This window comes from Coregonus lavaretus (genome assembly GCF_964263955.1).
Source record: "Coregonus lavaretus genome assembly, chromosome: 28".
In the NCBI taxonomy this organism is placed as follows: domain Eukaryota; kingdom Metazoa; phylum Chordata; class Actinopteri; order Salmoniformes; family Salmonidae; genus Coregonus; species Coregonus lavaretus.
The window spans coordinates 40,094,640-40,108,998 of record NC_140015.1 but is presented as its reverse complement, the minus strand read 5'-3'; the positions used below and the strand labels follow the sequence as shown (position 1 = coordinate 40,108,998).

General features: G+C 44.4%; 1 protein-coding gene across 1 annotated transcript; it reads right to left on the bottom strand.

Annotated features, from left to right (window-relative positions):
• On the bottom strand, nucleotides 1–11,117 carry LOC311104478 (ras-related C3 botulinum toxin substrate 3-like). Its single transcript, XM_084146327.1, has 6 exons — nucleotides 11,050–11,117; nucleotides 2,709–2,780; nucleotides 2,476–2,593; nucleotides 747–809; nucleotides 373–532; nucleotides 1–145 (listed from the first exon to the last, which is right to left on the bottom strand). Exons 1-6 carry the CDS (start codon nucleotides 11,082–11,084, stop codon nucleotides 15–17), a joined length of 579 nt encoding a protein of 192 aa, XP_084002453.1. The 5' UTR covers nucleotides 11,085–11,117; the 3' UTR covers nucleotides 1–14.
• Between the last annotated feature and the right edge of the window lie 3,242 nt (nucleotides 11,118–14,359).

Here is a 14,359-nt window from a genome sequence, read left to right as displayed (position 1 = left end):
GCCCCCCTCTTCTCTCAGAAGAGGGTGCACTTCTTGCGCCTCTTTTTGATGGGCGGCGGGCACAGGACGGCCCGGATGGCCTCGTCGAAAACGGTCTTCAGCCCCCTCTGGGTCAGGGCTGAGCACTCCAGGTACTTCACCGCACCTGTGGGGGACAGGAGACAGCCAATCAGAGAAGGGGATGAGGACGAACACACATCCAATTGGTCAGTCAGAAACCTGGACTCAAAAATAGGTGAGTTCAGCCACAGGCGAACACTAGCGCTCAAAGAAGCTGGCAAAAAACATTCAGACACACTACATCCTCGCTCTTTCTCAAACTAAAACACACACCACCCCCCTTCCACCCACCCACCCTCCACAGACACCCACCTATCTCCCGTGCCATGGCCAGGCCCTGAGGGTAGGTGATGGGGGACAACTTCTTGTCCCTCAGCCTCTCCACGGTGTCCTTGTCGTCCCTCAGGTCCAGCTTGGTGCCCACCAGGATGATGGGGGTGTTGGGGCAGTGGTGGCGCACTTCCGGGTACCACTGTTAAAGGTCACAGAGAGGTTCAGAGGGTTAACATCATTAAGGTCAAAGGGTCATAAGGTCGTAAGGTCTTAAAAGGCCAATATGCGGACAGAGGTTGTGGAGTTAGCCCAAACAGCGACATGAATGAACAGATGTATACTGTAAATGTGATGCTGACAATATTAGTGATATTACCATTATTATTATTTAGCAGAGTGATAAAGACACTCACCTTAGCTCTGACGTTCTCAAAGGAGGCAGGACTCACCAGAGAGAAACATGTCAAGAACACGTCCTGTGGGGACAATGCACAGAAACAGACATGTATTAAACAGGCTCATTAAACAAGAAACACTGCATGAAGAAAATGCGTTGTGATTTCTGTGACTCGGTGACTCTCTAGGCTCTGTACAGAAAGGACAGCAGTTGAAGAGACTAAAGGTTCTGTAGGAGCCAAATAGGTCATATTGTATATTTGCATGTTTCCAATTCATGATGCATTTCTGTTGTATGTGTGTTTGCCATTAATCCCCTGTCAAGTGTGTGTACCCCCTCTACAGGCCAGTGGAGAATACAGTTAAAAGGCATACACGCTCCAAGGCCTACTGGGAGTGGCTGGAATGGCAGCACACAGTCTTTTGACCATACCAGACCATGCTGTTTGTTTTTTATCAGAATAAATGCATTTATGTATCCAGAAGAATGACAAATAAATGTATTCTTATTTTTCAACTTGAATCAAACTCTGGACATTGGATTTGTATGCGTCAATACTAAGATTTCACCCCTCTTCATTGTGTCTAAAGGATTAGAATGGGAAATTGTATTGGGACAATTACATTGGAACATTTAGCCACTACAGGGTCTGTTGGCCTTCAGAGCAGGCACAGTAACCTTACAGAGGGACTTACAGGAGCAATTAGGGTTAAGTGCCTTGCTCAAGGGCACATCGACAGATTTTCCACCTAGTCGTATTAAAGTGTGTTATAACAACACCACTCAGTAATCCTGGTGGTTGGCCTGTCACTGGTGTGACTATTAGATTACTATCCCCCCTATCTGGCTGGATGTGTGGAACGCTAAAATAGCCCCTCTAATCATTTCCTGTGAAGCAGCAGGCAGGCAGGGAGCAGTGTGTCAGACGGAGCCGCTGCTGGGGAGGTAATGAGGACAACACAGTGGAATAACAGGAAACTGTGTGGAGAATGAATTAGGCAGACCCAGGAAGACACAAGATGGAGGACGTGGAATGTGTATGAGTGATACTGTATGAGAGAATGAATTAGGCAGACCCAGGAAGACAGACACAAGATGGAGGACGTGGAATGTGTATGAGTGATACTGTATGAGAGAATGAATTAGGCAGACCCAGGAAGACACAAGATGGAGGACGTGGAATGTGTATGAGTGATACTGTATGAGAGAATGAATTAGGCAGACCCAGGAAGACACAAGATGGAGGACGTGGAATGTGTATGAGTGATACTGTATGAGAGAATGAATTAGGCAGACCCAGGAAGACACAAGATGGAGGACGTGGAATGTGTATGAGTGATACTGTATGAGAGAATGAATTAGGCAGACCCAGGAAGACAGACACAAGATGGAGGACGTGGAATGTGTATGAGTGATACTGTATGAGAGAATGAATTAGGCAGACCCAGGAAGACAGACACAAGATGGAGGACGTGGAATGTGTATGAGTGATACTGTATGAGAGAATGAATTAGGCAGACCCAGGAAGACACAAGATGGAGGACGTGGAATGTGTATGAGTGATACTGTATGAGAGAATGAATTAGGCAGACCCAGGAAGACACAAGATGGAGGACGTGGAATGTGTATGAGTGATACTGTATGAGAGAATGAATTAGGCAGACCCAGGAAGACACAAGATGGAGGACGTGGAATGTGTATGAGTGATACTGTATGAGGGATGGGAGTGTGTGTGTGGGTGTTACCGTCTGTGGATAGGACAGTGGTCTGAGCCTGTCGTAGTCCTCCTGTCCTGCAGTATCCCACAGTCCCAGATTCACTGGTTTCCCATCTACCATCACATTGGCAGAGTAGTTGTCAAACCTGAGAGTGCAAGAGGGGGAGAATATTGTTCAGAGAAGTACACACACACACACACAAATGCATGCACACACACACACACCATCATTGTAGTGAAGCTTCATGTTATGATACTCACACTGTGGGGATATATTCTCCAGGGAAGGCATTGGTGGTATAGCTGATGAGAAGGCATGTCTTTCCCACCGCTCTGAGAGACAAAGAGAGAGAGAGAGAGAGAGAGAGAGAGAGAGAGAGAGAGAGAGAGAGAGAGAGAGAGAGAGAGAGAGAGAGAGTTAGTTATTTCACTTATGTTTATTATCTATTTCACTTGCTTTGGCAATGTAAACATTTGTTTCCCATGCCAATAAAGCCCTTTGAATTGAGAGAGAGAGAGTTATCAAATCAATAAATAAATGCTATAGGTTGTGCTTGGCTGGTTAAGTATTATCCTGATGCACAGGGCTATAGGATGTGCTGAACTGGTTAAGTATTATCCTGATGCACAGGGCTATAGGATGTGCTGAACTGGTTAAGTATTATCCTGATGCACAGGGCTATAGGATGTGCTGAACTGGTTAAGTATTATCCTGATGCACAGGGCTATAGGATGTGCTGAACTGGTTAAGTATTATCCTGATGTACAGGGCTATAGGATGTGCTGAACTGGTTAAGTATTATCCTGATGCACAGGGCTATAGGATGTGCTGAACTGGTTAAGTATTATCCTGATGCACAGGGCTATAGGATGTGCTGAACTGGTTAAGTATTATCCTGATGCACAGGGCTATAGGATGTGCTGAACTGGTTAAGGATTATCCTGATGCACAGGGCTATAGGATGTGCTGAACTGGTTAAGTATTATCCTGATGCACAGGGCTATAGGATGTGCTGAACTGGTTAAGTATTATCCTGATGCACAGGGCTATAGGATGTGCTGAACTGGTTAAGTATTATCCTGATGCACAGGGCTATAGGATGTGCTGAACTGGTTAAGTATTATCCTGATGCACAGGGCTATAGGATGTGCTTGGCTGGTTAAGGATTATCCTGATGCACAGGGCTATAGGATGTGCTGAACTGGTTAAGTTGCATTTACAGTAGCTTGATTTGACTGTGTGTGGCTGTGTATGGTTGTTTGGCAGTGTGTGTGTGTGTGTGTGTGTGTGTGTGTGTGTGTGTGTGTGAGAACACAAACACTGTCCTACATAGACTTTTGGCACATTGGCAGACTGCAGCCCTCCCCCCACACACTGATCCACTCCTATCCTCCACTCCTATCCTCCACTCCTATCCTCCACTCCTATCCTCTCTTATCACCCGCCGGACAGGGACACACAGTGGAAGCTTTCAGAGAAGAGAGCAACACACACTCACATGCATCACACACACACTATGACAGCAGAGATGATGGACAGAAGGAAGAAGGGATGTGGGAGAAACAGGAAGAGTGGGGAGGGCTGATAATGGACAGCAGAGAGAGAGATGGACAGAAGGCGGAGGAAGGGAAAGAGAGAGGGAGATAAAAAGAAGAGAGAGAGAGAGAGAGAGAGAGAGAGAGAGAGAGAGAGAGAGAGAGAAAGAGAGAGAGAGAGAGACAGAGAGAGAGAGAGAGAGAGAGAGAGAGAGAGAGAGAGAGACAGAGAGAGAGAGAGAGAGAGAGAGAGACAGAGAGAGAGAGAGAGAGAGAGAGAGAGAGAGAGAGAGAGAGAGAGAGAGAGAGAGAGAGAGAGAGACAAACAAACGGAATGGAAAGCGCTGTTGGGGGGGAAAACATATGACATTATACAACCCATGTACACAAACAACAAGGGTGCAGTTAAAATGAGCAAAAAACACATACATGTCTTTCCACAGGGCCGTGGGATGAGACAGGGATGCAGCTTGAGCCCCACCCTCTTCAACATACAGCGCCTTCGGAAAGTATTCAGACCCCTTGACTTTTCCACATTTTGTTACGTTACAGCCTTATTCTAAAATTGATTAAATATCACATTTACATAAGTATTCAGACCCTTTACTCAGTACTTTGTCGAAGCACCTTTGGCAGCGTCGAGTCTTCTTGGGTATGATGCTACAAGCTTGGCACACCTGTATTTGGGGAGTTTCTCCCATTCTTCTCTGCAGATCCTCTCAAGCTCTGTCAGGTTGGATGGGGAGCGTCATTGCACAGCTATTTTCAGGTCTCTTCAGAGATGTTCGATCGGGTTCAAGTCCGGGCTCTGGCTGGGCCACTCAAGGACATTCAGAGACTTGTCCCAAGGCCACTCCTGCATTGTCTTGGCTGTGTGCTTAGGGTCATTGTCCTGTTGGAAGGTGAACCTTCGCCCCAGTCTGTCTTGAGTGCTCTGGAGAAGGTTTTCATCAAGGATCTCTCTGTACTTTGCTCCGTTCAGTTTTCCCTCTATCCTGACTAGTCTCCCAGTCCTTGCCGCTGAAAAACATCCCCACAGCATGATGCTGCCACCACCATGCTTCACCGTAGGGATGGTGCCAGGTTTCCTCCAGACGTGACGCTTGGCATTCAGGCAAAAGAGTTCAATCTTGGTTTCATCAGACCAGAGAATCTTGTTTCTCATGGTCAGAGTGCTTTGGGTGCCTTTTCGCAAACTCCATGCGGGCTGTCATGTGCCTTTTACTGAGGAGTGGCTTCCATCTGGCCACTCAACCATAAAGGCCTGATTGGTGGAGTGCTGCAGAGATGGTTGTCCTTCTGGAATGTTCTCCCATCTCCACAGAGGAACTCTAGAGCTCTGTCAGAGTGACCATTGGGTTCTTGGTCACCTCCCTGACCAAGGCCCTTCTTCCCTGATTGCTCAGTTTGGCCGGGCGGCCAGCTCTAGGAAGAGTCTTGATGGTTCCAAACGTCTTCCATTAAAGAATGATGGAGGCCACTTTGTTCTTGGGGACCTTCAATGCTGCAGAAATGTTTTGGTACCCTTCCCCAGATCTGTGGCTCGACACAATCCTGTCTCGGAGCTCTATCGGACAATTTCTTCAACCTCATGGCTTGGTTTTTGCTCTGACATGCACTGTCACCTTTGTGACCTTATATAGACAGGTGTGTGCCTTTCCAAATCATGTCCAATCAATTGAATTTACCACAGGTGGACTCCAATCAAGTTGTAGAAACATCTCAAGGATTATCAATGGAAACAGGATGCACCGGAGCTCAATTTCGAGTTTCATAGCAAAGGGTCTGAATAGTTGTGCAAATAAGGTATTTATTTTTGTTTCTTTAAATACATTTGCAAAAATTTCTAAAAACCAGTTTTCGCTTTGTCATTATGGGGTATTGTGTGTAGATTGCTAAAAATAGATATTTAATCAATTTTAGAAGAAGGCTGTAACGTAACAAAATGTGAAAAAAGTCAAGGGGTCTGAATAATTTCCCAAGGCACTGTGTATATCAATGAATTGGTAAGGGCACTAGAACAGTGCAGAATCCGGCCTCACCCTACTAGAATCTGAAGTCAAATGTCTACTGTTTGCTGATGATCTGGTGCTTCTGTCCCCAAACAAGGAGGGCCTACAGCAGCACCTAGATCTTTTGCACAGATACTGTCAGACCTGGGCCTTGACAGTAAATCTCAGCAAGACAAAAATAATGGTGTTCCAAAAAAGGTCCAGTTGCCAGGACCACAAATACAAATTCCATCTAGACACCGTTGCCCTAGAGCACACAAAAAACGATACATACCTCGGCCTAAACATCAGCGCCACAGGTAACTTCCACAAAGCTGTGAACGATCTGAGAGACAAAGCAAGAAGGGCCTTCTATGCCATTAAAAGGGAACATAGAATTCGACATCCCAATTAGGATCTGGCTAAAAAATACTTGAATCAGTTATAGAACCGATTGCCCTTTATATGATTGTGAGGTCTGGGGTCCGCTCACCAACCAAGAATTCACAAAATGGGACAAACACCAAATTGAGACTCTGCAAAAACATAAAATAATGTAAAACATAAAACACCAAATAATGCATGCAGAGCAGAATTAGGCCGATACCCGCTAATTATCAAAATCCAGAAAAGAGCCGTTAAATTCTACAACCACCTAAAAGGAAGTGATTCCCAAACCTTCCATAACAAAGCCATCACCTACAGAGAGATGAACCTAGAGAAGACAGAGTTTACCTTGTATCTTTATGGACCTTTTATTTCAGTATTTGCACTGTCTCTGTGCACACTCACAGGGCCTTACACACTCACACACACTGTCACTCCAACACACTCACACACACACACACTCTCCATCATTTGCTCACACACACATAATATGCACATACATTTATACTGACTCTACACACCTGCACACCCACTCACATACAAGCTGCTGCTACTCTGTTTATCTTAAATCCTGATGCCTAGTCACCTTACCCCTATACATATCTACCTCTATCACCAGTATCCCTGCACATTGTTAATATGGTATTGAACTGACCCTGTATATAGTATGCTTACCCCTATACATATCTACCTCCATCCCTCCAGTATCCCTGCACATTGTTAATATGGTATTGGAACTGACTTTGTAAATATGTCCTGTATATAGTATGCTTACTTACTTACTTTATTGTGTATTTCTTATTTCTCATGTTTTTTTTTATTCTTCTAGTAATACATTGTTATTGATTATTGCATTGTTAAGTTTTGAGTTTGCAAGAAAGGCATTTCACTGTACTTGTGCATGTGACATTAAAACTTGAAATGTAGTTTAATTGAGAGAGGGAGAGAGAGAGAGGAGAAAGAGAGAGATGAAAGAGAGGACAGAGACAGAAAAGGAACATCTCAAACTAGATGTTTCCCATGCCAATAAAGCCCTTTCAATTGAATTGAATTGAATTGAGTTAGAGAGAGAGAGAGAGAGAGAGAGAGAGAGAGAGAGAGAGAGACAGAGACAGAGACAGAGACAGAGACAGAGACAGAGAGAGAGAGAGAGAGAGAGAGAGAGAGAGAGAGAGAGAGAGAGAGAGAGAGAGAGAGAGAGAGAGAGAGAGAGATAGAGTCTTAGCTGAAGAGGTCTCTGTGCATCCTCCAAACCAGGATGTAAACATGTCATTTCTCAGAGGGTGGAGAGAAATGAGCTCCAATGAGAGGTCCGTTAGCTAGCCTAGCTAGCCTCTGTCCCAAATGGCTCCTTATTCACTATGTATTCCAATAGCTTCCTCATGGCTCCTTATTCACTATGTATTCCAATAGCTTCCTCATGGCTCCTTATTCACTATGTATTCCAATAGCTTCCTCATGGCTCCTTATTCACTATGTATTCCAATAGCTTCCTCATGGCTCCTTATTCACTATGTATTCCAATAGCTTCCTCATGGCTCCTTATTCACTATGTATTCCAATAGCTTCCTCATGGCTCCTTATTCACTATGTATTCCAATAGCTTCCTCATGGCTCCTTATTCACTATGTATTCCAATAGCTTCCTCATGGCTCCTTATTCACTATGTATTCCAATAGCTTCCTCATGGCTCCTTATTCACTATGTATTCCAATAGCTTCCTCATGGCTCCTTATTCACTATGTATTCCAATAGCTTCCTCATGGCTCCTTATTCACTATGTATTCCAATAGCTTCCTCATGGCTCCTTATTCACTATGTATTCCAATAGCTTCCTCATGGCTCCTTATTCACTATGTATTCCAATAGCTTCCTCATTCATCCCCTCTGTGAATATTCCCCAGGTCGTTGCTGGGTTAAATTTTAAAAAATGTAGTTCACTTCTTTTGACCATTGGGAATATGGAGCCATTCGGGATTCTAGCTAGACTCGAGAGTCACCAAGAACAGGACATTGCTCTCATACCTCTGTAGTAACACTGTTGTTACTATAGTTACTTTAGTAGAAAGAATACATATGGGAGCAGTCAGCCGAGTCCATCAGGACACACAACTGCGTTTCTACTACTAGAGTCTTCCTCAGGCAGCGTTACTATAGTAACACGTCACCTTCATTACTATGTGTTGAGAAAGCATTAGGATACAAGGACATTGTAATGCATTGCTGTTACTGGAGTAATTACAATGTTATTACACAGGAATATGAGCAATTTCATGTCGATTGTTGTGCTACCGTTTTGGCACCACGTCTGTACACTCACAGAGAGGGGGGGGGGGGGGGGGGGCTGCCCCGTGCTATCGGAAGACTCCACTTCACATCATTACCTGTGTGTGTGAGTCTCTTGCACATCCCTTTACAAAATCCTAGACAGGGCCCCCCACACCCCTGTTTAGCTATGCTATGCAGTGCAGTACTGTGTACCCTACATCCACACACTACCCAAGATCTACACCACATCCGCACCAATTCACAATGTAGCAGCAGTAAAATACACCTGTCTTTCAAAGATGTACAGTGAGGGAAAAAAGTATTTGATCCCCTGCTGATTTTGTACATTTGCCCACTGACAAAGACCTGATCAGTCTATAAAAAACGCATGTCAAAAATGTTATAAATTGATTTGCATTTTAATGAGGGAAATAAGTATTTGACCTGTCTGCAAAACATGACTTAGTACTTGGTGGCAAAACCCATGTTGGCAATCACAGACGTCAGACGTTTCTTGTAGTTGGCCACCAGGTTTGCACACATCTCAGGAGGGATTTTGTCCCACTCCTCTTTGCAGATCTTCTCCAAGTCATTAAGGTTTCGAGGCTGACGTTTGGCAACTCGAACCTTCAGCTCCCTCCACAGATTTTCTATGGGATTAAGGTCTGGAGACTGGCTAGGCCACTCCAGGACCTTAATGTGCTTCTTCTTGAGCCACTCCTTTGTTGCCTTGGCTGTGTGTTTTGGGTCATTGTCATGCTGGAATACCCATCCACGACCCATTTTCAATGCCCTGGCTGAGGGAAGGAGGTTCTCACCCAAGATTTGACGGTACACGGCCCCGTCCATCGTCCCTTTGATGCGGTGAAGTTGTCCTGTCCCCTTAGCAGAAAAATACCCCCAAAGCATAATGTTTCCACCTCCATGTTTGACGGTGGGGATGGTGTTCTTGGGGTCATAGGCAGCATTCCTCCTCCTCCAAACACGGTGAGTTGAGTTGATGCCAAAGAGCTCGATTTTGGTCTCATCTGACCACAACACTTTCACCCAGTTCTCCTCTGAATCATTCAGATGTTCATTGGCAAACTTCAGACAGGCCTGTATATGTGCTTTCTTGAGCAGGGGGACCTTGCGGGCGCTGCAGGATTTCAGTCCTTCACGGCGTAGTGTGTTACCATTTGTTTTCTTGGTGACTATGGTCCCAGCTGCCTTGAGATCATTGACAAGATCCTCCCGTGTAGTTCTGGGCTGATTCCTCACCGTTCTCATGATCATTGCAAATCCACGAGGTGAGATCTTGCATGGAGCCCCAGGCCGAGGGAGATTGACAGTTCTTTTGTGTTTCTTCCATTTGCGAATAATGGCACCAACTGTTGTCACCTTCTCACCAAGCTGCTTGGCGATGGTCTTGTAGCCCATTCCAGCCTTGTGTAGGTCTACAATCTTGTCCCTGACATCATTGGAGAGCTCTTTGGTCTTGGCCATGGTGGAGAGTCTGGAATCTGATTGATTGCTTTCTTCTGTGGACAGGTGTCTTTTATACAGGTAACAAACTGAGATTAGGAGCACTCCCTTTAAGAGTGTGCTCCTAATCTCAGCTCGTTACCTGTATAAAAGACACCTGGGAGGCAGAAATCTTTCTGATTGAGAGGGGGTCAAATACTTATTTCCCTAATTAAAATGCAAATCAATTTATAACATTTTTGACATGTGTTTTTCTGGATTTTGTTGTTGTTATTCTGTCTCTCACTGTTCAAATAAACCTACCATTAAAATTATAGACTGATCATGTCTTTGTCAGTGGGCAAACGTACAAAATCAGCAGGGGATCAAATACTTTTTTCCCTCACTGTATATGGTAGAACGGCTATATAAACACAGTATCTTGCATAGGTGCCCATGCGCATGCCCATCCGTAGCCCGACGCCTTCGTAGGAGCTGGATGTGTAGGTGTGAAGGCATTACATCATTTACTGAGTCTCAGCCAAGACCTCCCGACATTTCTGCAACCATGCACATATTTATGTATATTTCACAATTTCGCACAAACAAAAAATCGTCACAAATGGGTTTCCAAATGTTGTTAATCCGAGAAGCTTTAGTTAGATATTGTTTTTATATTTCAATGAAACCTTCAAATAGCTTTAGTTCAATTTCAGAAAGAATATTTCACAACCCGCCCTTATAATTTAATTGTGCAAAACCTGGCGAAAATTTTGGCAAATACATTGATAACATGAAATCACAAAGTAGGCTAACAAAATTTAAATTAAATTGCTCAACATTCATTTCACGCTCACGCACTGATGAGAGAGCGGAATTCTAGCGAACTGAAAACCGCCCCAGCCCTTATTGCACCAATTGCCCTCTCACAGACTCGAAAAAGGACACATTTTCAGCCTAAACACACACAGTCTTACCCATCGCCCACCACGACGCATTTGATGGCCTGCATTTTGCAGAGGGTGGTGGTATCCAACGCCTGACTTTTCCCTGCGTTTAAATATGGCAAATTGTTTATAATTTCTGATATCGCTAATAATAAGTGGATTGGTACAGCTCCTCCCGACCAGGCTGCAGTAGCGGAGCGGAGGCAGTGGCGAATCCCGACGGAACCTCCCGGAAAAGATCGAACGTGTTTAAAGGGAAAGTTGTATTTTTGCTCCAACAGCCCTTGAACTCTGTAGACGACAATGATCGGTTCCCAAATTACACCCTATTCCCTATGTAGTACACTACGGGCCCACGGGGTTCTGGTCAAAATTAGTGCACTATATAGGGAATAGGGGGCTATTTGGGACGTAAACCATGTGTCCAGTAGGTTCTGCTGTAGTGACTCCGTGCAGAGTTCTGGTGATGAAGGGTATCAGGATGAAACAACCAGCCTAGCGCGCGCGCGCACGCACGCACACACACACACACACACAGCGACACACACACACACCTCAAAACAATCCATCAATAACCACAGTTGACACACTTTGTAAGAATTTATTTGTTTTATTGCTTGACCTAACATTAGGACAACCTATACCAAAAAGGATTATAACTGAGCACAAACAGTAAATCAAACCTTGTACAGTCATTATAATCATAATCATAGAAAAATGGTCCTCTGGCAAAAACCCACAGCTCCATGTCTGGTGGCTGCAGGACAGCGTCCCAAATGGCACCCTATTCCCTACACAGAGCACTACTTTAGACCAGGGCTCGAAAGTAGTGCTCTATACAGGGAAAGGGATGCCATTTGGTACGCAGACTGCAGGCCTTTACAAAGGTCAACGAGAGCTTGAAGGCTGCGTCCTGCACTGGCACACTTTATTTTGCACGGACTTAGCAACGGCGGAAACGGCCCCCTCCCTCCAGCCAACGCTTACACCAATCCTATGCTTTTCAGTCTATGACAGGGAGTGTGCAAGCCAAGTGGACACTTTGTGAGCAGGGAAGAGAATTGGGACGTAGCCGGAGAATGGGAGCGCTAAGCAGTGGGCCCAATCCTAAACCAAAACCTTGACCCCTTATTCCCTACTCCCTAGTTTAGATAGGGAAGGATTGGACAGGTACAAGCCACATGGTAACAGCTCCACCCTCTGATAGGCTAGGTGGAGTTTTGCGCCACCTCGATGACACCGTGCTGCCCGTCTGCCCCTGCTCCAGAGACCATCCTTGCCCGCTCTCCCCCTTTTGACCACCTCCCTCTGTGTAGCTCAGTTGGCAGAGCATGGCTATTGCAACGCCAGGGTAGTGGGTTCGATTCCCACGGGGGGCCAGCATGAAAAATGTATGCACTCACTAAAAAACTGTAAGTCTCTCTGGTTAAGAGCGTCTGCTAAATGACGTAAATGTACAATGACCACTCAAGCCATGAACTCTGACCCTACCATGACCTTCCATCTCACCAATGATGTTGTTTTCTGAATTGCTTGTCTTTTTTGCTGTTGTTGCTTTAAAGCACTTTGAGATTCGTTATGTAATAATGAATAGCACTATAAAAGTTGAATAAATTATTATATTGCTGATACCCATCCAATCCTCTCAGATCTGCACTGGTGGCCAAAGGGTCATAATACAGGTTAAGGGTTGATTTGGGACACAGAATCTTTCTCTAAAGCAGGGGTGAACAGCTCTGGTCCTGGAGGGCATCTGTATCTAATTTTGACCTGGGCCACCAGGTACACGTGTGTGTGTGTGTACTCTACCCAATCAATGATGTTCCTTAATCAATTTAGTTCCAGGGCCAAATGAAAACCCGAGCTGTGCACCTCTGTTCCATAAGCCCTGATCACTTTACCTAAAGGCAAAACTATAGTCAACGTCTCGGACTGTTTGGATTCTCGTACGTACTGCACCTTACAGTTATTGTACTTACAAACATTGTCTGTGTCACACACCGACACTGGTAAAGCTATGATGGCGATTGTTGTTAGTCAGTGTGTCAAAAACACCTCCCTGACCGTCCATCTATAGACAGAACTCTGTAGTTAGTAAGGTTTCAAAATTACGGTAACTTTCCCAAGTTTTCCCAGAACGCCAACCAGGAAAATAACCAGAATTTTGCAACCCTAGTTGTTAACGAGTGAATTAATTATCTAAAAATGAAAAATAAAAACATGGAATGAGATGCAAGCCACTAAATATAAAAGGAGTAGATAGAAAGGTGGTTGACTCTATGATTTAAACATAACGCATCAATCAGTATGTGAGGAAGAGGTGACAGTTGCCACTCATTCTAGATTCCCCAAGTCCTTCCGATGCGTGAGTTCTCCATCAGGTATACTAGGGAATAATGAGGGCTATAATCCATTTCAGTAGTCAAGTTATACAACAAGCAGTAGCCTAGAAGAGCTCACTGCTTCATTTTCATTTACTCCTGCCTCCATGAGAGAATATAGAAAACCATCAACTAACATTATTTCAACATTGGGTGTGGGGCATCCATTCATCCTCAACTAGATACACCGGGTGCGTCTGAAATGCCACCCTATTCCCTATATAGTGCACTACTTTTGACCAGAACCTATGGGGCTCTATGTAGGGAACAGGGTGGCATTTGAGACGCACACACAGCCTGACAAAATGTAATTTATTCAAAACAATACACCAAGGACAGTTGAACAGTACAAATCTAAAAACACAATCGTCGATCAATGAATCAATCGACCATAATACCTAGCAAGGCCGTGTCCATTCCAGACTGGTACTAGTTCAGTTGGAAACATTTGATCCAGGACACACACCAAAGGTAGTACACTACATAGGGAATTGGGTGGCATTTGGGACACATCTGTCCATAACAACAGTTACTTTCAGAGGACTATGCTATACATTACTGATCTGTATCCAAATCTCTATACATCACAGTTTTGATGGATTCCTTTATAATTCCAGGAAGATAACACCAGTAACACTTTGGATACCGTTAGGCTGAAGAAAAGAAAGGGTCTTATTCTAACGGTATACTACAGTACATTACAAAATATTCATCAAACTTCAAAATGGCAAACGTCCAGGTGACAACAATATACTGTAGTTGTGGATTAGAACAAACATGGGTTTTTCAAAAGACAACAAAATGGTTCAAACTAAAATGGTTAGATAAATATGTTAGACCCAAACATTGAAAACACTTGGACTCCATGATGGTATGGAACCGGAATCCTTTTTGGTTCTAATTCTGAATTCTAAGAGAGTGTAGATAAAACGCAACCAGGCACTTCTCAAAGATAGTTA

What these genes read in the sequence shown, in the direction of transcription:
- LOC311104478 (XM_084146327.1), bottom strand. Translation starts at nt 11,084, where the DNA reads ATGCAGGCCATCAAATGCGTCGTGGTGGGCGATGG. An exon ending in GGAGAATATATCCCCACAGT is followed by an intron (nt 2,594 to 2,708) that starts GTGAGTATCATA and finishes TTGCACTCTCAG; the next exon opens with GTTTGACAACTACTCTGCCA. An exon ending in CACTGTCCTATCCACAGACG is followed by an intron (nt 810 to 2,475) that starts GTAACACCCACA and finishes TTGTCCCCACAG; the next exon opens with GACGTGTTCTTGACATGTTT.